The following is a 21,140-nucleotide window of genomic DNA, read 5'->3' as shown; positions in this document are numbered from 1 at the left end:
GAAGGCCAGGAGAAGGCATCGAGTCAGCATCCTGTGAGCATCTTCCCCTCCTGACAGCAGGGAAAGGCCAGCCAGGGGTGGCCAGGGCCCTCCTGCGGCCCCCACCCAGGGATGCAGTCAGAGTCCACTTGGTTACCTGGTTATCATTTATTCCCAAGAAGAGAAGGCACGTGGTGTTCAGACACAACCACGTACAGTTCATGTATCTGATTTCAAACAGCTTTAAAAAAATGGACAGATTCTCCTGAGGACCAGCCTGGTCCAGGCGACAGACCCCAGAGGGCAAAGGCAAGGAACCAGCTAACCATCGTTTCTATTTACATGGAAAATCTCTGCACAAGTTAAAAAAAAAAAAATTAAAATCTTTGGACCAGTCCAGTGAAGAGGTAATAAGGTGTTTATTAAAAACTTTTTCACCCGGAGGCAATTAACATTTATAATTTAAAACCCAACCCACTACAAAAGGGGAGGGGGGGAAGGGGGTTCAAAACTGTGCAACATTGACAAAAGGACCAGGAGAGTCAGGGCCTGGGTAGAGACAGCCCCAGGGCCGTGGGGGGTCCCTCCTCTCCCGAGGCCAGGAGCAGCAACAGGCTGGACCCTGGGGTGCCCCCAGCCCCTGCACGCCCCATGCTGGGCTTCTCCAGGTAGGTGGGGCCCTGCAGAGGAGCCCTCAGTAGTGTGATCACTGTGCAGGCTGCACACGCGTCCCGTTCACTCCGCTGCAGGAGACAGAGCGACAGGAACACCAGACTGTGAGCCCGAACACGGAGGCTTTCCGGCAAGCGGGGTCACGTGTCAGGGCTGGGATGAGCCTAAGGGTCCAGGGGAGCGGGGACAGGGCCTCCTCCTCCTCCCACCCCCGCAAGCCCGCAGCAGCACCCAGAGCCCCTACCTCCCCTGTTGCTGAGGCTGTACCCCACGGCCACTCGCTGAGAACGCCAATCGCCACAGCTCCTGCATGGGCAAAGTCAGGGCTGTCACTGTCCACGGGACTCTGGACGAGGACCCTCATGCCCACAGCTCTCCTGGCACCTGGGGCCCGCCCGGCAAGCCGGACAGTCACTCACCCTCGGTCTCCCTCCAGCGTGCTCTGGATCTCCTTCAGAACCCCTGCAGGGCAGAGGCGGGGAGCGGAGGCCTGGTGAGGCTGGTGGGGGTGGGCCTCTCTCCCCCTTCTACTGACCCGGTGAACTGGCCTGCCCTCTTCAGGAAACCAGCCCGCGTCTCCACCCTGGCCTTTCAGGTACCCCCCCCACCCTGCCCCCACCCCGAACATCCCTCCTGCCAGCCCCCCAGCTCCTGCCCCGACTCACTCTCGTCACTGAGCAGAGCGTGCTCCATCACAGGGCCCGACCTCCGCTCTGAAAGGCAGGGGCCAGGCCACGTGAGCCGTGGGCCCTCTGCTGCCCTGGCTCCCTCTCTGCGGGGGCAGGGGTGCTGGAGCCGCAGCCCAGGACCGCAAGGGAAGCTGTGTGACCCCCGGCCCGAACGCCGCCTGACCACCTGGGCTCCCCGACCCTCCCCAGCTGCCCTTACCGCACCTCTGCCCCCACATGCCCCGGGCCGCAGAGAGTCCTGTCTTACCCTCTCCGTCACTCTGGCTCCCTGAGTTCCTGTGGGGAAGAGACCGTAAGGATCGGGGGCCATGAGGCTCTCCCTTCTCCCCTGGTGCCCTGAAGAATGACGTCATGACGTCGACTGACCGGCTGGCGTGGGAGGGCGGGGCATACAAAGGGGGGCCAGGAGCCGGGGTGGGGGGGGCCGGCTGAGTTTCTGGGGAAAGGGGCTCTGAGCAGCCCTAGAGCGGGCACCCCAGGGAAGGCGGGGCGAGGAGCGCCTGGAGCAAAGGCCACCTGCCCTTCCACCCACCTGGCTTGGCCCAAGGACTTCTCGGGGCCTGATCCGTTGCGCGGGCAGCTGCGGTTCTTCGTTTCTGCTGAATCCACCAGACATCGGGGCTCAACTAGCCACTTGGTGGAAAGAGAGAAGCGCTCAAACTCGGAGGGTGAGATCAGGTAGAAACCTGGCAGGGGTGTGGAGAAGGCTGGCAGGTGAGGGCAGCCCAAGTTGGCCCTGCGGCTGCCAATAGCACTACACTACCCACCCCTGATCCCCACCTTGGGGGTCATTAGGGACCAGAGCCTCCGAAAGTTCTCTGCCTAAGGAGCCTGGCTTTGGCTGAGATACCCCAGGCTGTCCTTCCCAGCAGCCCCTGTGACGCAGCGGGAGCCCCATACCCGGCCCAGGGGGCAGAGGCCCCCCAGAGCCCGCACCCCGCACACCTTGGCCGTATTTGGTGAAGACGCACGAGGCGATGCCGCTGACGTCCTCCCGGCGGATGCAGCTGTACCGCACCTGGGGCTTGAGCAGGGGCAGCGAGACCACCTGGATGTCGCCCAGGTTGGTGAGGACGGCCAGGTGATGCTCCCCATAGTCCTCGGCTCGACAGCTGCCGAAGCGGGCTGCGCTGACCCGCCGCACCCGCGAGCCCTCCAGGGCGGTCAGCTTCAGCTTCAGGCGGGCACTGACCTTGGGCAGTGTGAACACCTAGGGCACAGGGCAGCAGGTCACACCGGTGGCCGGACCAGTTTGCAGTGCTTCATCCAGCCAAGTGAGGACGTCTCGCTTCCCTGCCTGGCGCCGCTGCTGGGCTTGGCCCTCTACTGCCTGCCCAGCTTCCCGGCGAAGCCCGCTGAGCCCCAGCACTCCCACCCTCGACGCTCAGACATGTGGTTACTGCGCTCGGACTGCGAGGATGCCAGGGTCTCTTAGTTCCCTGTCTGCATCTTCTGTCCCTTCCACAGACACAAGTCCTGCTTCAGTGTCCCTACCACTGACCCTGGGGACTCCTCCAAGATCCTACTTCTCTCTGGTGCCTCTGCAGCCTTCACACAACTACAAACACAACTTTAAGGGAGTCCCAGCAGTTGTCCTTTGTGGAGGGATCCCTAGGGGCCCCACCTCCTCCCGTAAGGCACCTTGAACTGCTCCTCCGACACGACGAGCAGCTGGTGGCTTCCCTGCATGTCCGGGCTCTTTGACAGGTCGTGGGCCACTTCCAGGGGCTCGGGAAGGGGCACACTGTGTCCGTCCAGCACCAGGATGCCCACCACGGGTGCTCGGTGCATCAGCTGGATCTCCTTGGCTGCAGGACGGAGGTAGGCGGTGGGGACAGAGGCCAGGTTGGAGATGCCACCCTGCCCCCAGCCTAGGCAGACAAGCACCCTCCCTCTGCCCAGCACTCACCCTGCTCTGCCCGCACTGGCTCATCCATTCTCCGCTCGGCAGGGGGGACACGCAGGGCAAAGGCGTAGACGGTACCACCATTGGTACCAGCCCACAGCGAGGGGCAGTGGCGGGAACCTGCCAGGAGGCTGAGGTTTACATTTAACCCTTGACTCTGGGGCTCAAGGGGAGCCAGGAGACCTGGCTCACTACCCATGTGACTCTAAGGTCAAGTCAGCGAACTTCACAACCCTCACTTTCTTCCTCTGTGAAATGGAGCTGCTGTGGGCCCTGCCTACGTCCTGCTGTAGACAGGAAGGGCCTGCAAGCCTCCTTGACAACCAAGGGCCCCATACAGATGATCCCAAGCCCAGGACGGCTCAGCCCTCGAGATACAGCAGCAAACATCCCTCGGCCCACCCTTACCCTGGCAGGAGAAGAGACACAGTCAGACAGCTTCCAGAGGGCCTCCTGGGTACCAGCAGGCATGTGGCATGTCCCAACACCTGCAACCACTCTAGGAGGAAGCCATGCCCCCATTTTACAGGGGGAGAAGCAAGACCCAGAAATGCTAAGTGACACATCCAAGGTCACGCTTCTAGAGCGTGGTGGGGCCTGGGTATGAAGCCAGGGCAACCAGAGACCCAGGCTGCGGAGAGAAAGAGGCAGGCGTGGGGGCTCCAGCTCTCCCCGAACTCACGAAGGGGCAACCCTTTTAAGGGCAAATCAGCCAGCAGCATCCAACACACCCTCAAGCCAGAGGACGCTTGCCCAGGCCCCCACACCTCAGACCGGCCACTCACTGTCCCTCAGGTAGGTGTCAGCGAAGTAGAGGGTCCGGACGAAGCCTGTGAAGGAGTCCTCTGCCGACCGTGCCTCGATCTTGCGCTGCACGGGTGCCAGCTCCATGTTCTGCAGGCCCGTCCGCTCCGCCCTGCTGCTCCCCTCCTGCACCTGCAGAGGGCGGGGCGCGACCTGAGGGTGGGCGTGGGCCTTCCTTCCCGGGGAGGGGGGAGGGCATCGGACTGCTCCACGCTTCCCTTCCAGGGAGGACCGGCCACCGCGCCCCTCGCCATCTGTCTGGTGTCACGGACCGAGGACATGACCCCGACGTGTTACAGAGACTGCCGTTCACACTCGGGGACAGAGAGGCACAGAGAGGCAGAGCAATAGATCCTAGGTTACGGGGTCGGGCGGGGGGAGACAAGCCAGAGCCTGCAGCCAACGCAAGCACGGGTGGCCCTGGTCTCACCTCCCCCGGAGGGCCAGCAGGCCGCCGCTTCCTGCTGGACGCCCGGCTGCGGCGGATCCGGCGGAAGGACTGGCGCAGGGACTTCTTTAGGGACTTCACGCGGGACAACGGGCCCTCCAAGGCGAGCTGGTCGCTGGGGTGCAGCGTGCACCTGGGAGGGGGACGTGGGGCCGTCAGCACCGTCACGCTCTGAGGGACACCCTGCCGATTCAGGCGCCGATCCCAGACCCGGGCCCTGGCCGCCCCAGGTGGGCCGCTCACTTGACAAAGACCTGCCGCCGCTGCTGGTGGTCAAAGAGGCCGAAGCCGTGGCTGGTGCCAAAAGCCACGAGCCGCCACTCGGAGTGCAGGGCCAAGGAGGTGACCACAGCCGGGGGCTGGCACTGCACCAGCACAAAGGGCTGGAAGCCGGGCTCGAAGCGCACGGGCCCCGGGCGGGCACACAGGCGCTCGTGGCCCTTCCAGCGGTAGCCTTCCTGGTCCCGCAGCAGGTCGGCCTCCACCTGCTCCACCGCGTGCTCTGCCTCCTCGTCGTTCAGCTCCAGCACGAGCACCTGGGCGGACGGCGGATGGGCTGAGCCTCCCTGGCTCCCAGGGACAGCTGGGCCCTGGGGCCCCGATGGCAGGGGACCCAAGACACATGCCAAGGCCCAGGGTCACTAGTGCCCAATCTCTGGCCCTTAATTCTGGCTTCTGGAGGAGAAGTCGCCATCCCAAAGGCCTCCCTCTAATGGGATCTGGGAACTCCTATTCACTGGGAAAAATCAAGGGCAGGTGACGCTCCTGGCGACACCATCAGTGGGTGCTCAGGGGCTAGCTCCTGGCCCTGCGTGTGCATGCTAAGTCACTTCAGTTGTGTCCGACTCTTTAGACCCCATGGACTGTAGCCGGCCAGGCTCCTTTGTCATGGGGATTCTCTAGGCAAGAGTACTGGAGTGGGTTGCCACGCCCTCCTCCAGGGGATCTTCCTGATCCAGGGATCGAACCTGGCCTCTTATGTCTACTGCATGGGCAGGTGGGTTCTTTACCACTGAGCCACCTGGGAAGTCCAGGCTCCTGGCCCTGCTGTCCCCAACCCCCCGCACAATGCTGAGAAGGAAGCTCCTGGCCCTGGACGCTGCCCTGCGTCTTCTGACCACTCCTCCCCGCTGCTCCCCATGCCCAGCCCGGGATGCTACCTGCCCTGCTGTGCCAGCCACAGCCAGGTAGCCACTGTATTTGCAGAGGAAAATCTTCTGGATGCCCAGCCGAGGATCGTCACTATAGGGGTCAAAGGAGCCCACCTGCAGAGGGAGAGAAGGCTCGTGAGTGGCTTCAGCTCTGGGCCTGGCTCGCCCCCACCCTTCCTGGTGCCCAGGCTCCAGGTCTCACCTTGCGGAGGGGCGGCCACTCGTCCTCGCCCTGGGCACTGAGGCTCTCGTTGGGGTCTGTGTCGGTGAGGAACACCCGCACGGTGCTGAGCTTGTAGAGCAGCCGCAGGCAGACGCCCGAGGCGTCCCAGAACCGCACCGTGCCGTCCTCGTGCCTGTGGGCGGAACCGGCCTGCAGCCCGTCAGAGGGCTGCCGGGCGGCACACAGCCCTCTGGGCTCTGCCTCCAACCCGCATGTCCCACTCGGCAGGAGGAGAGTGCCATGGGCGCCACCTACCCCGTGAGCAGCAGGTCCCTCTGTGGCGGGGCCGGGGCTAGGCTGGTGCCCCCGTCAATGGGCCACTCCTGGAGGAGATGATGGAGAATTCACGGGCGGGGCTGGTCCGGCCCTGGGGGCGGGGCCTGTCCTGGGTGGGGCGGGGCCTGTCCTGGGTGGGGCGGGGCCTGGGCGGGGCGGGGCCAGGCTGCACCTACCATGGTGGAGAAGTGTGTGCTCTGCCGGCTGCCGGCTGCTATGATGCGTTCCCACAGCTTCAGCGGGATGTTGGAGACATGGTGGGAGCAGGTGATGGCAGAGCAGTGCAGGGAGGCCAGGTAGGGAGGCTGGACCGGCGGCCAACCAGCTGTCTGCAGGTCAATCACCACCAGCTCCTCCTCGGCCAGCACCACCACCGCATAGGGGTCATCGAAGGCTGTGGGGACAGGCCAAGGGTCAGGGGCTGCAGGAGCCACAAGGAAGCAGTGTGCCCGGCCTGGCCCTGTGGAATCTGAGGCTCAGGGGCTGCAGCCAGGGAATCTGCATTTTACAAACAGGCTCAGGGACTTCCATGGTGGTCCAGTGGCAAAGACTCCATGCTCCCAAGACAGGGAGCCTGGGTTCAATCCCCGGCCAGGGATTGAACTAAATCCTGCATGCCACAACTAAGACTAGGCACAGAAAAATATATAAATTTAAATAAATATTTAAAAATAACAAATTATTTAAAACAGGCTCCAAATCCAACAATGCATAAAAAGAACTATATGCCCACGACTAAGTGGGATTCATCCCAGGTATGCAAGGTATCCCAGGTATATCAATGTTTGAAAATCAATTAATGTAATGTATTGTGTCAACAGGCTAAAAAGGGAAAATCACCTAAGTATAACATTAGGTGCAGAGAAAGTGTTTGACAAAACCCAATACCCATTTATGATAAAAAAAAAAAAAACCTCTCAGTAAAGAGAAGAATAGAGGGGACTTCTTCAACTTGATGAAGAATATCTAGGAAAAAACCTAAAGCTGATGTAATAATCGATAGTGAGAAACTTGAAGCGTTCCCACTGAGATCAGGAACAAGGCAAGGAAGCCTCCTCTCACCACTCCTATTCAAGCACTAGCTAAGGCAGTAGGACAAGAAAAAGAAATAAAAGATATGAAGATTGGGAAGGAAGAAGGAAAACTGGTTTTGTTCACAGATCATCAGTGTAGGAAATCTGAAAGAACTGACCCAAAACTGGCCCTGGGTGCCAGCACGCTGTCAGATGTGAGGATGGAAAGGGCTGAGAAAAAGAGGAAAAGCAGGTTCACAGTCTTCCTCCAAAGGGCTGCCGGCGAGGCCTGGAGAGCTCAGCCCAGGGCGACCAGAGCTGTCCCGCACCCTGCCTCACCCAGAGGCCTCGAGCCTGTCGGGTCAGTGCCGCCTGGGGAGGAGTCATCGGGAGATCTCCCACCAGGCCTCCTCTCCAGATTTCGACACCGGCCGTTTCTGGTCTTGTCACCCAATTTAGGAAGCTGACTCAGTGCTCTGTTGGCCTGGCTGAGCTCCAGGAGGCTAGCTCGAATGGTCCCACAGTGCTGTCTGCCCCACCCCACAAGGAGGGCTTCACTATGTCCAAGCCAGAAGTCCTTCACCTCAGCCGGGTGGGTGTTAAATCCAATAGTGCAGATCTGGCCCCCTTTGGGCTAAGTCCCAGGTGAGCCACTGAAGGGCAAAGAGAGCTTTAGGGTGGGCAGGAGGTGTGGCCAGCAAGGACAAGCCCCAGGCCAGCAGGGAAGGAAAGGGAGCAGCCCCTGGTGGGGCTGAGAGACTCAAGGACAGCAGCTGGGATCACCTGCAGGCCCCTCCTCTTTGTTTACAGGCGGGGGCCCACCCTCCACACCCACTCCAGCCCACCTACCAGCCGCAGTGTCCTCAATGAGGACAGTGAAGTCAATGACACGGGAGGTGAAGTCGAAGGCTGTCTGCTGGCTGTTGTGGACCACGGAGATGCAGTGGCGGTCCCCGTAGCTGGCCCGTGGCATGCCACCCTGGAAGATGGTGAAGGGCAACCTGGCAGGCACAGAAGCGCAAGGGTAGGCTGGGGCTCCCAGGACCACCCCGGAAGCCGCGGGCTGAGCCGGCTGAGGGACAGTCCTGTGACTGGCCTCCAGGGCAGGACCTTGGGAGGGCAGCCAGTCTCAGGGTGAGTGTACACTCAAAGTTCCCAGGAGGGGCTGGGGCAGACCCCTATCTTTTCCCAACTCAATAGCCCAGGAGAACGTGGGGGTGAGCAACAAGGCACGCAGGCTGTGGGCTGAGTCTCTGCCACCACATACACTTCAATCAGACCCCATCACCCTTTCCTGCTTCTATATCAAGTCTCCCTGTATGATTCTGTTTGGTAAGACGGAGTTTGGAACCTGCTGATCTGAATTCTCTCTCCAGGAGGGTGAAAGGGAAAAAAAGGGAATTTTTTTTTAGGAATTTGCCCGAGAGAGGTATGAATGGCCCCCTCTCTGCCTGGAGACCCGGATCTGGGACCCAAAAGCATCCTTTATGCACTGTCTTCCCCAGGCAGAGGCCTGGGCAGCCTTTTTAGCTCCCCGGGAAGACTCTAGAAAGGGAACAGGACAGGGCACTGACACCTACCCCTGCTTAGTGGTCAGCCAGAAGATTTTGGTAATAGCTTTGCAAGGAAAAGGACCTAAAAGAGAAAGAATAAGCTTGAACGCTCCTCCCGCTTTCAAAGGCCCGTGGGCCGCAGCACAGACCCCCACGCACCCACGGAGCGGATCTAGGCTCGGGAGTCTTGCCCGGAGCAGTTCCCAGAGAAAGTCACACAGTGGGTGTCAGAAAACCCGCCGTGTAGCTGTCAACACTGCCTTCACCCTCTCCACCCTCTCCGGGCCCCAGCTTTTGCTCCTCTGAGTTGGGCACATACACCTGGAAAGCAGGAGATCAGCTAGGGACTGGAGAGGACACCGCCCCGCTCACTAGCGGGCGGTCCCCGGCGGCAGGCAGACCACTGACCGTAAGGCACACAGCCACGCAGGGGCTCTGGCTGCGGGGCATCGCTGGACACGCGCCATTGGCAGTAGCTGCCGTCGGAATGGCAGCTGACGATCAGACGGCCATCCCGCTGCCAGCAGACGTTTTCCAGTTGCTTCACGGCGGGAAAGGAGAAACAGCATGCGTGGGCTGGGGTTGGGGGGCGGTCCCATCGCCTGTGCCCCCCTGCCTCAGATAGAGGCTGGATGTGTCAGGTGCGGGCCGGGGAGAACCGGGTGGCACCCTTACCTGGCTACTGAGGAAATGACAGAGAACGCGACTGCCCTGCAGGTCCCAGATGACCACGAGGCCCCGGCTGTAGCCGATAAGGATCTGGTTGGGGTCCCGGGGATGTTCCTGCAGAGCCTCCACCATCTCAAATGCCCGCCGGTGGCGGGCCTCCTCTGGCAACCTGGGCGAGGGGACATTGTGAGCCAGGTCACTGGCCACCGACATGGCATGGCTGAGAGCGTGGCCACCCATTAACTATATACACGGCACCCGCAAAGCAGTGGGCACTGAATGTGTCAAGCACGGAAAGGATGCTAGGATGCATCGTCAAGGGGAGACAGAAGTAATGCATACAGCAGAGCAGTGATAGAGAAAACCCCCCAGGGAGGCGGACACAGGGGGCACAGCCACAAGGAAAGGCAAGGAAGTGATTTCTAGGGAAGTCCATGTGGTGGTTACCTTTTGTGGGGGGAGGGGAGCTGTGACTGAGAGGGGCAGGAGGGAGACCCTGGGGGAGGAGTGGGCTGGCAAAGCTCTGTCTTTGCCCTGAGTTGCCTGCATGGACACTCGCTTAACAAGAATCTGTTCAACCGTACATTCAAATTTAGTGCATTTCTGTAAGGCAGTGGCATTCCATAAAAATAGTTTTTAAGCCCCACAAAACAAAACTCTCTGTTATCAGTTGTCGTGGCCTTGAGCCCCTCTTCCTTTTCTGGGCTTGGAATGCTGATGTGAAGTCTGGAAGTGCTGCAGCTAACAGAAGCCTATGAGGTGGCAGGCACGGGACAAAGAGCCAACACCAAGGAAGAAATGGAAACAGCTTGAATCCTGAGGGGCTTCTATGCTCAAACCCAAACCTAACTCTCTACGTTTAAAACAAGGATTTAGACTCACAGGAGGGATTCTCAGGGCACTCAGGCTAAGAAAGCCCAGCGAGGGCTCCTCCTTGACCGACTAAATGCCCATCGGTGCGAGTGAGGTGGGCGCTGGCTTGGCCACAATGAGGAGCAGGTCCTTCCGCCGTCCTGCCCGCAGACCAGGTGGCCCTGTTGAGCACCAGCTGTGCCGGGCCCCCTGCAAACAGTCCTGCTCCGACCATGGTCACACTACCCTGATTCTACTCAGAGGGACCCAGCCCCAAGCAGGAATCTTCCCAGCCCAGCAACACCCAGCTCGGCTTGACCATCACCTGGGGCCTGATGACTGCAAGTATGACAGGCCTGGGCCACAGCCCCAAGGAAGCTCGAGCCTGAAGTGGCTGCACATCCCAGCCCTATAGTCTCCATGGGCTCCTGCCAGACTCCTCCACTGCCTCCCTTTGGGGCCCTGGCACCCCCTCCCCACCCCCAGACCTGATCTGAACTCCTCTCTACCGCAGACACCACCGTCCAGGAGCAAAGATTCTGAAATGATCTCAAGAACCCTATAGGTCATGGCTGTCAGGCGTTTGGGGCCGTGGAGCCTGCCTGCAAATGAACAAGTAGCCAAGACTCCAAAACACAAGCATCAGCAGAAGCTGCCCAGCTGTCTCAGGGAGGTCTGGGCCTCGTCTGCCCTGCGGTGGAGCCCCCAGGCTTTGAAAGGGGCGGTACCGGTACCAGGAACGCCGGGCTGAGAGCGGCATCGTTACACGGTCATTGTGAGCCTCCTTTTCCTCCCCTTTAAATGGGATGACAAGTTGTTCCCGAGACCCCTTTTGGTGCTGAGGTGCTAGTACTTTTGAGGGCAAGATTCTCAGTTTGGGGGACAGGTCAGGGGGTGCTAAGAGTCTGCCCTCCTGTCCTCACAGACTTTCCCAGAGAGAAACGATAAGCTCCCGAGGCATCACCAGGGCGAAGGGAGCGGGCCGCATCCCCCCCAAGGGCACGAGGGGCCTGGGACTCACTGCTGCAGCACGACATCCGAGCTGATGGCCCGGTCCTCCAGCGCGCGGAAGGCCGGCAGCTGCACTGTGAACACGTTGCCACTCTCGGTGCCCAGGTAGAGCAGCTGGTGGGAGGAGTGTGGCAGGACCACGGTGATCTGCGTGGCACTGGGGGCAGCCCTGTGGATGGGAAGGACGGCCTGTGAGCTGGCTGCTGCCTAGGCAAAGGGGGACCGACGGCGGGGGGTGGTAATCCCCCGACTCCCTCAGTGGCGCCAGGGACACCCAGGCCTGGGGGCCCTTTAACGGTGTCCACGGCGACTCAGACTGGATAAACATATTGACTCTTTTCTGTCAAGGCCTCAGACCAATGGCAGAGAGCTGGGGCTCAGAGGGGATGGAAGGAGGCGGCCCGCAGGCCAGCCCGCTTCCTGGCTGGGGGCGCCACAAGACTGAGTTCTCACCCCGGGGGGCCACGCAGCGTGAAGGTCTCATCTTCCTGCAGCTCCGACACCTCGCCTTTGACCTTCAGGCTCCACAGGTGCAGGCTGTTGTCGTCCAGCAGGGTGACCAGCTGGCACTGGGGAGGAAATGGGGTGGGAGCGGCCAGTCTCATTAACCAGGGCGGGGCAGCGTTCCCCGTGGCCTCGACACAGGGGCTGCCCAGGGTGTCATTTCAGAGATGCGGGTCATTTCAGAGCACCCTGGCTGTTGCTAGGGCGGCTGTAAACTGCGGGTGGGGAAAGGCAGGTTTGTCCTGGGTCCTCTCATCAGCACCAAACCCAGGACCATCGAAGGTCTGCCTCTCCACAGGCCCTTTCTGGAAGCCGTGTGAGAGTAAGAAGGGTGTGGGGTGGGCTCACCTGGCCAGGCAGGAAGTGGATCTGCACCACGGCATTGTTCTCGCGGTGCAGGCCCATGAACTCCACCCCTGGGGCACCATAGCTAGAAGGAGAGGGCTCAGGAAACAGTTCCAGAAGGCAGGACCCCCCCTCACCCCCGGAATGTAAGTACTCAGCAGAGAAGGGCTCCCTCCCTTCCCCAGGCAGCGGGATCCCTCTGTGTGGGGAGCCGGGAGGGGGCGGATTACGGTGGGGAGGAGGCAGCAGTAGGCTGGGCTGGAGGACAAGGTCCAGCAACCTGACCCCTGAGGGGGAAGCCAGCCAATCAGAGAGGGCTGTCGCAGGCAGGCCGGTGGGGCTGACTCCTTAGAAGGGTGAAGCCTTATCTTAGCAACTGTCAGCCTGCCCACTGCAGCCCCTGAGCTGTAGGAGACCATCAGCTACCGCATGGTGGCACCCGTGAGGAGACACAGTGGGCACCTATGGGCCCCCCACAGCAACCAGGGATTACAAGTCTTACCACTTAGAGCTGTAACCAGGATATGGCTGTGGGCCGGCAATGATTAACCAGCTGAGGGCTGAGCCCTGTGGAGCCTGGGCTTCTGCCCTCCTGTGCGTATACCACCCTCCGCCTAGCTCCCCACCCCCATCCTGCAGAGGAGGAGCAGGAGGGAGTTACAGCTTCACCAAAGGAGGTGCCGGCTGGGCTCTCCCGGGTGATCCCCCTCCCACCTCCCAGTCCCCCTGGGTCCCACCCTGGGGGCTCAGGTCAGATCCAGGGGTGGGACTCCCAGACTTGTAGCCCAGTCCAGGCCAGACGACCTGAGCAGCGATCCCCATCCTGGCTTCTGAAATAGACCCACTGGACCATGTCAACCCTCAGGCCAGGGAAAGACTGTCCCTGCCAACCTGTGTGCATGCGTGTGTGTGTCTGTGTATACTGTCCCTGCCCACATGTGTGTGTGTCGGTGTGTGTCTGTGTGTGTGTACGGGGGAGTGCACATGATCAGGGGTAGAAACTGGAAGAGCAGCTGCCTTAGCACAGCTCCTCAGACCCAAGGCCACCCTGTCTCTAGTTTGGACAGAGCCCTGGGGCCAGTCGATTGATTCTTCCGGGGTGGAGGTGGGGAAAAGAAAAACAAACCGCAGCACCACTGCTCGGCCCATCCCCAGCCTGCACTTGCTGCATTCAGGGCTGACTCCTAAGAGGGTACTTGGAATGTCCCGGGAACGAGAGGGGTCATCTGCAACTTGTTTTTATATGGACAGTGGAGGAGTCTTTTCTTGAATCTCACCAATGCCAAGGCCCCCAGCCCTTCCAGGGCATCCCTGGGTGGGAGCCGGGAGGACGGAAAGGATACAGCTTGACCGCTCCGGAGCGGGTGCCAATGGCCAGGATACGCAGGGAGGGGCTGTAGCCGAGGGCGCTGGGCTGGTGGGGGAAGCCGTGCTCCACCGTCTGCAACGAGAACCAGGCATGCACGGGCCTGCAGACACGTCCACTCTGCCCCTCCATGGCTGGAGGCAGGGGTCAGCGCCAGAGGGCGGAGCTGCAGGACAGAGCCACCGGCAGCAGGAAGGAGGAATTCAATCGCATCCGGGTCCCTAGCTGGACCCACCTGGGCCACACCCTCTGTCCATTCCTGACCTGGTCCTTGGCCACGTGGCCCTCCCTGGGAGCTCATTCTCCCCAGATTCCACGGGGGCCCTCTGCTCTCCAGGAACTCTGACACGGTTCCTCCACCGCCTGTACTGTGGGGAGCCCACCCAGCCCTCCTGCCGGGGTGCGGGGTTAAGTCTGCAGGGCCGGCATAGGGGAGGCACCAGGTGGTTCTGGAAGCCTGGCTGCGTCACAGCTCCAGGTGGGTGCGTGGGGTTCGACAGAACCCACAGCCACCCTTCCTGACTCTGGGTGACCCAAGGCTCCTTCAGGGCTGAACCCCTGCCACTGTGAGCTCTCTTTCCACCATCTTCCCACGGAGGAAGCTTCTGGAGTGCTTGTCACAGACACATGCCTTTGCTCATTTCTCTTTCTAGAAATAATACATGTGGTAGAAAACCTGGAACAAAGGAGCTTGAGAAAGAGAACAAAAGTCATCCACACTCTCACGACCAGAGTAACCCTTGCTAGCAAGGGCGTGTGTCCCATTGTAGGTGTGTGTGGCTCTATGCTTGCAGATAGCGACCTCAGAGGAAGACAAACACTCTATGTTGTCACTTCTAAGTGGAATCTAAAAAACTACAACCAACTAGCAAATATAACCAAAAGAAGTAGACTCACAGATGTAGAGAACAAACTAGTGGTTACCAGTGGGAAGGGTGAGGAAGGGCATACAAAGGCGGGGAGTGCGAGGTACAAATTACTGAGTCTAAGATAGGCTCAAGGATGTATCATACAACATAGGGGATAGAACCAACACTTTGTAATAACTGTGGCTTCCCCGATAGCTCAGTTGATAAAGAATCTGCCTGTAATGCAGGAGATCCCGGTTTGATTCCTGGGTCAGGAAGATCTGCTGGAGCAGGAACAGGCTACCCACTCCAGTATTCTTGGGCTTCCCTTGGGGCTCAGCTGGTAAAGAATCTGCAGGAGACCTGGGTTCAATCCCTGGGTTGGGAAGAGCCCCTTGAGAAGGGAAAGTATTCTGGTCTGGAGAATTCCATGGACTGTATAGTCCAAAGAGTAGGACACAACTGAACAACTTTAATACTTTGTAATAACTGTAAATGGAAGTAACTGTTCTAAAAAATTTTCTTTTTAATTTTGGGATTTCCCTGGAGGTCCAGTGGTTAAGATGCTGTACTTCCACTGCAGGGGGTACAGGTTTGATCCCTGGTCAGGGAATACATACATATACCTATAAATTTTAAATTTTTTAAAATAAAAATATAAATAAAGTATAAATTAAACAAACAAACAAAAAAGCAGAGACTTAGGCGGGACCATACCACATGGATATATGTACATACATATAGCTCTGTATTCGGTCTTCCTACCTATAGCCAGCCAAGGCTGTTCAAAGCACCAAAATGATTTTTTAAGAAATTATTATCTTATTTAAATTTTTGCTGCACTTTGCAGCTTGTGGGATCTTAGTTTCCCAACCAGGGATTGAACCCAGGCCATGGCAGTGCCAAGTCCCAACCATCAGACCACCAGGGAACTCCCTAAAATGACTTTTAAATGGCTGAAGAATAGTCTTCAGGGGGAGGTACCCTAACTCACTAGGCCTCTATTATTGAGTATTTACTTTGTTATCCGAGGTTTTGCAACTGACGGTTACAGTGATGACCATTCTTGCTCTCTTATCTCTGCCTATAACTAAGTATTTCCTTAGGCAGATGTCCTGGGGTGGAATTACAGGTTAAAAAGGTATGGATGTAAGCACTAGAGACAGATTGACAAACCATCTTCAGGAGGGTTTTCACCTGTTTCTTAGTCGGCAAACCTCAACCCCTGGTCCCCACCCCAGGGGATACTGAACCTGTAGAGCTAGATTAGAGTGGGACACAGGATGTCAGCCAGCTACTTTGAAGATTTTTTTCTTTTAAACCATGGAGACTGTCCTGCAGAAAAGGCTTCCCCAGCAAGGCAGCTCTCTGTAGGCCCAAGGCTCTGCTCTGGGCTTCACTTGGCCTCCAAGGAGTAGAGAGAGCTAAGTCCTGGTGACAGCTGGGGCAATAGCTTAGCAAACCCAACTGCTGCCTGCCTGCCTGCCCTGGCCAGTGGAGCCAGGAAGGAGGCCCCGTGCTGGGGTCGACCAGGGGACGAGAGCTCCAAAGAGTGGCTATTCTGGGATGCATAGGTGTGGGCCCCCACAGGCCCGGTTCTCTGCCAGGAACACAGTCTGCCCTCTAAGTGGCTGTACCTGGAAGGGGGCAGCAGTGGGCCCGCAGGAACCCCCACCCGCTCCAGTCCAGGTTCCTGTTCAGCTATGCAAAAAATGCAGAGCCTGGAAAAGCCTTGGGGAGATAGCAGGGTATCTGGAATGTAAACATTTCCCAGGAAAAGGAGGGTGATGCGGTGTGTGGGACAAGCTGCCCCAGGAGCCCCCCTCGGCCGGCCCCAGGTTGCTGGGGCCTCCCTGGGCTGACAGGATATCACCACCAGCAGCAGCAGCTCAAGGCCAAAGTCTCTGGAATTTGGAGGACTCTGGAGGAAACACCCAGCAGGAGCCTGGTGGGGGGCCCAAGCCTTGATGCCCTGTAAAATACCCACAAGCCACGAGTAGATCCTGTGCCCTCGCAATGTGGCTACTGCCACTAAGGAACTGAACTTCTAATTGTATTTAACTTAAATTCAAGGATGGGCCCTCACAATTTAGTAATTAGAAAACTGTCCAGGTTATGTTCTCGGGTTCCAGAGCAACAGGGGCTGGAGTCAGACAGACCAGAGCCTTGAATTTCCTTTTTCAACTGTAAATCTTCCAAATGCTAAATATATATCACGTATTCCAAAAGAAAACGTAATGGCCAAATTGAGATGTGCTTTAAGTATAGAATAATCCTTTTTATTTAAAAAAAAAAAAAAAGAAAATCTACTTATCTATTGACTACATGTTGAAACTAACATTTTGGATACATTGGGTGAACAGAATATCTCATCAAAATTAAATTCACTTGTTTAAAAAACTGTAATGTGGCTCCGACAACATTTTACATTGCATACGTCTCATATTCCCATTGGACCAGGGTGCTGCCTTAGACATGTCTACCTCGGGACATTGGCAGGAAAGTCAAGCCAAAGAGAAAACAGCTTTCCGTCAGGGGCTCAGGCCACACTTTATCCTATCAACGCATCAGCAGGAAGTTCTCCTAATATCTCACCTGAGTCACTCCTGCTGCAGGTAACTCTTTCCTCCAACCCAGCAGGAGATAAAGGTCAGGTCTATGGTTCAATCACTTGTACTCATAGCTCATTTCCTTTCGGGTCCTGAGGACACTGTGCCACCCTTCCCTCCCAAACCACATTCTTTCTCATAGGCTGGTTTAGAAAGAACAGGAACTGAGTCAGGCCCACGAAACTTAGAATCCTCAGCTACCACTTAAACGGTGTTTGGAGTTGGGTGAGCTACGTTGCCTCATTTCACGTGTGGTCCACAGGACGATCCTAAAGACTGCATCGAGCAGGGCTGTCTCTGGCTTGGACAAGATGAGCCTCAGGGCTCAGCTGGCCTCACAGGGCAAAGGCCTGCTCCTTAAGGCCCCTGCCTCCTTCAAAGATTCTCTCTCATTCCCTCATATCCCTCAAGGCATCTTCTCCAAGTTGACAACTCAGGAGGGACCAAAGCTCCCTCAAAAACAAATTAGTGGAGGAATTTCCTGGTGGCCCAGTGGTTAATACCCCATGCTTCCAATGCAGAAGGTGTAGGTTTGATCCCTGATGGGGAAAACAAGACCCCACATGCCTCACAATGTGGCTGAAACAAAACAAAATGGGAGAGAATTTAATGGTGACCCGAACTGGCTCGGTCCATCCTAAAGGAAATCAATCCTGAATAGTCATTGGAAGGACCGATGCTGAAGCTCCAATACTTTGGCCACCTGATGTGAAGAGCCAACTCATTGGAAAAGACCCTGATGCTGGGCAAGACTGAAGGCAGGAGGAGAAGGGGACAACAGAGGATGAGATGGTTGGATGCCATCACCGACTCAACGGATGTGAGTTTGAGCGAACTCCGGGAGATAGCGAAGAACAGGGAAGCCTGGCATGCTGCAGTCCATGAGGTAGCAAAGTCAGACTGAACAACTAACTGGCTGGGGCCAAGAGAGTGGATTCTAGTGTAATTAGTGTGGAGACAGGGGCTTCCCCAGGGCCGGGAATGGGCACGGCGGCCCTGCTTCCACAGGCAAATAAGACCCACGAACCCCTGACTGAGGCAAAGCGACATGAGGAATATGTGCTCGAGGACCCAGCAGAACAAGGAGCCGTGGGGACCCCAGGCCAGTTATGAGGGGCCCAGGAGGTCTTGCTGGGGTTTGGATGTGGGGAGAGAACAGAGGTCAGTGAAAGCCTGCAGGGGAACAGGGAGGAGGTGGACCCCCAGGGCCAGAGACGCCGGGAGAAGCAGCGGCTTCCACGAGGCACCGTGGCCTGTGCTCTGGCTGCCCCCCACGCTCAGGTGCCCCTCCCTCCAACTCCTCGAGGCCTCGAAGACTCAGTTCCCCCGCCTGGAGCACCGGGCCCAGCTGGGCAGGGACCCCCCCCAGGCTGGCTGAGGGTTTAGGCACAGCTCCAGGAGCCCGGAGTGCAGGTATCAGGCCTCCCTTAAAGGAAGCAGCCCCCAGGCACAGGAGGGGCTCAGCCCCGGTGGGGGGCGGGGGGGAGGGTCCTATGTGTGGACTTCCAAGGGGCACAGCAACCCCCATCAGTCCTCCGCCCGGGATGCAGGCCAGGGCTCTGGGGCCGGCCCTTCCAGCCGCCTCCCGCTCGGGTTCAAAGCAGAGGCTGACCAGAGCCTGGCAGCCGTGGGGCTGTCCTCCCTTACCTCTTGGGCCCAGCACCCAGCCTGCCCGGCACTGTCCCCACCCTGCTACCTGGCTCAGGTGACCTCTGCCGAGAGAAGGGAGAACAATGAACCCTTTTGACAGGGAGTTGGGAAAGGAGAGATTTGAAGGAGCCGCCAAACTGCAACATTAGCCTGGGGTGGAGAGAAAGCCCAACTGTCTCACTCAGGCTCTGGGACCCCATTTCGGGTTCCCCGGAAGGGAGAGAGCAGAGGGGATTTGTCTGAGAGTTGAGGGGGCCCTTCCTCCTGCCCCCAGAAAGGAGGGGACCCCGTCCAAGATCGAGCGCTGAGGATCGAGGGCTGAGGAGCCCCGAGCACTTGAGGGCTGAGGAGCCCCGAGCACTTGCCAGGGGCAGGGAGGAAGACTGCCCAGGGGTGCCTGGGGGTGTGCTGGGGGGCGGAGTGGGGGACAGGGAGGCACTGGCCCAGACTGGTGTGGTCAGCCCAGATTCCTGGCGCTGGCAGAAACCTGGCCCTCCCTGGGAGCCTGTCACCTGACACCAGGGGCCCAGCCATGCAAAAGCCAGGACCAGACCGCCCTAGACAGGGGCAGCAGGTCAGGAACACGCTGTTCGTTCAAGGCCTGGGGTGGGGGAGGGTGGTCCCAGGCAGGAAGAGCATCCTTATCAGCCGGCTGGCAGGTTTCACCAGGGAGACCGGGCCTTGAGGGGTTTTTCAAGGAAGAGATTTTTACTTAATGTGAGCGACGTGACATCGGGGTCCCTTCCTCCCTCCTGTGGGTCCCCGGTGGCCCTGTTGGCATGGCCAGCCGACTCCTCTGTCCTCCCAACCGGCTCAAGGACCCAGCACGCGGCACAGGTGAGAGTCAGGGCCAGCACCCTGAGGCCTCGGCTGTGGGCAGATGGAACTGGGTGTTGTGTTCTGAGTCGGTGCCCCTCCGGTGCTCAGGCTGTGCGAGCTTTGAGGCCTCAGTTTCACCTGCAGAAGCGGGACCACTACCACCTGAGTCGTCAGGAGGAGGTGAAGACGAGGCTGACTCTGTAGGGCACCAGCTGTGTGTGGGCGCCATTCAAAGCAATTTAGTTCACTCAGCATACCACCTAGGGTGGAGGGGTTACTATAATACCCACTTTACAGATAAGGAAACTGAGGAGCAGAGAGAGTAATGTTTCTGCGGTCACTCAGTGAGCTGGCATCTAGACTCAGACCACCTGGCTCCAGAGTCCTGGCCCAACCACTGCGCCACCTGGCCCCTTCGCTGCCTGGCCCAGAGCCCCTGGTGAACCGGAGCTGCCCTTCGGACAATCAGTCCCCAGTAGGGGCTTCCGAGCATCTGTCCATAGGCAGAGCTCCTTCCCAAAGACACAGGACATGCTGCTCTCTCTGAGGCACCTCCCTTGCAGTGAGTGTCAAAGAGTTTCGTCAGAAGGTGCTGGAGGGAGAGACCCAGCGCTGGTTTAGAAGTGGGCATCTGCAAGCCACTTGGGACTGGCCGATGATGGTGCCAAGTCCCACTTCCCAGCTCGGTGCTCTGCAGACCAGCCCTTCCAGGGCGGACACTGCCTGCTTCCCCAGATGTGAGGCTCTGAGCTCCAGCTCTGTGCATCCCACTGTCTGCTGGGACCTGGCCACACACTTCTGCTGGAGGGTGCCAAGACCCTCCAAACTCAACCTCAAGCCAGATCACACTCACAGTGCTGTGCTAACACTGGAACCACTGGCCACTTAGGCCCCTCGACTCACACGTTAACTCATTCAATCCTCACACCAACCCTGCAGTGTAGTTTCTACCATCCTCTCCATTTATGGATGAGGAACTTGTCCAAAGGGGCGACAGAGGATGAGATGGTTGGATGGCATTGCCAACTCGATGGACAGGAGTTTGAGCAAACTCCAGGAGATGGTGAAGGACAGGGAAGCCTGGTGTGCTGCATTCCATGGAGTTGCAAAGAATCGGACACAACTGAGCGACTGAACAACAAGAACTTGTCCAAGGTCACCCGGCTGGTGAGCCCAGGCAATAAGGTACCTGACTGGCACCATGCCTGGAGACATTTTTGGTTGTCACATCTTGGGGACGCAGGGCCAGGAACGCTGCTGCTCCTGAAGGCCCCAAATGTCAACAGTGCCGAGCCCGGCGCCCCACCGCCACTGCTGGGCCCCACCCAGTCAATGCAACATCTCCTAAGGGCTCTGAGCTTGCCTGCTTCAGACTGAAAGGTTGAAAAAAGTCCCAGAAGCACCTTAGCTAAGTCATAAATGAGATCGCTCACACCCCTGCTCAAAACCCACCGGGCTCTGGTGTGGCAGACCCAGACTCCGAGGTTCCAGCCTCCCTGGACTTCATGGCTGGGGGCGGGGCTTGGGCTCCCCAATCACCCAGGATCCGACCTCACCCTCCAATCCTCCCTCACCCTCCAATCCCGACCCTCCAGGCTCCACTGCTCACCCAGAGCCTAGATGAATCTAAGGCCCTCCCCTTCCCCAAAGATCTCCCAAGACTTTCCCCTCTTCATACCATCAGCCCTCTTCCTTCCATCAGATTATAAACATCCTGGAGGGCCAAGGTCTTATCTGAGATTCTCAAAGCCCC

General features: G+C 58.4%; 1 protein-coding gene across 12 annotated transcripts in view; it reads right to left on the bottom strand.

Moving 5' to 3' along the window:
- Positions 1-379: 379 nt before the first annotated feature.
- The window catches only part of LLGL2 (LLGL scribble cell polarity complex component 2), a 33,538-nt gene continuing 12,777 nt past the window's right edge, over positions 380-21,140 (bottom strand). For 2 of the 12 annotated variants that reach the window (XM_081575309.1, XM_081575310.1), the window contains exons 3-26: positions 13,439-13,536; positions 12,099-12,180; positions 11,700-11,815; positions 11,257-11,415; positions 9,390-9,552; positions 9,123-9,255; positions 8,742-8,796; positions 8,011-8,162; positions 6,325-6,542; positions 6,128-6,195; positions 5,852-6,005; positions 5,659-5,763; positions 4,742-5,034; positions 4,481-4,631; positions 4,032-4,182; positions 3,250-3,366; positions 2,982-3,148; positions 2,286-2,550; positions 1,873-2,026; positions 1,588-1,616; positions 1,317-1,364; positions 1,071-1,113; positions 896-957; positions 380-722 (exon numbers count right to left, since the gene is read on the bottom strand). In XM_081575309.1, coding sequence (XP_081431435.1) covers positions 715-722; positions 896-957; positions 1,071-1,113; positions 1,317-1,364; positions 1,588-1,616; positions 1,873-2,026; positions 2,286-2,550; positions 2,982-3,148; positions 3,250-3,366; positions 4,032-4,182; positions 4,481-4,631; positions 4,742-5,034; positions 5,659-5,763; positions 5,852-6,005; positions 6,128-6,195; positions 6,325-6,542; positions 8,011-8,162; positions 8,742-8,796; positions 9,123-9,255; positions 9,390-9,552; positions 11,257-11,415; positions 11,700-11,815; positions 12,099-12,180; positions 13,439-13,536 — 2,991 coding nt within the window. In that variant the 3' untranslated portion in view covers positions 380-714. Of the gene's footprint in view, positions 723-895; positions 958-1,070; positions 1,114-1,316; positions 1,365-1,587; positions 1,617-1,856; positions 2,027-2,285; positions 2,551-2,981; positions 3,149-3,249; positions 3,367-4,031; positions 4,183-4,480; positions 4,632-4,741; positions 5,035-5,658; positions 5,764-5,851; positions 6,006-6,127; positions 6,196-6,324; positions 6,543-8,010; positions 8,163-8,741; positions 8,797-9,122; positions 9,256-9,389; positions 9,553-11,256; positions 11,416-11,699; positions 11,816-12,098; positions 12,181-13,372; positions 13,537-21,140 lie in introns of all 12 variants that reach the window. The other 10 variants (XR_014078406.1, XM_081575311.1, XM_081575312.1 and 7 more) reach the window with 10 other exon arrangements.

The sequence above is a fragment of the Giraffa tippelskirchi genome, chromosome 3 (genome assembly GCF_054371585.1).
Source record: "Giraffa tippelskirchi isolate mGirTip1 chromosome 3, T2T-mGirTip1v1.2.pri, whole genome shotgun sequence".
Classification (NCBI taxonomy): domain Eukaryota; kingdom Metazoa; phylum Chordata; class Mammalia; order Artiodactyla; family Giraffidae; genus Giraffa; species Giraffa tippelskirchi.
This window is presented reverse-complemented; position numbering and strand designations above follow the sequence as displayed.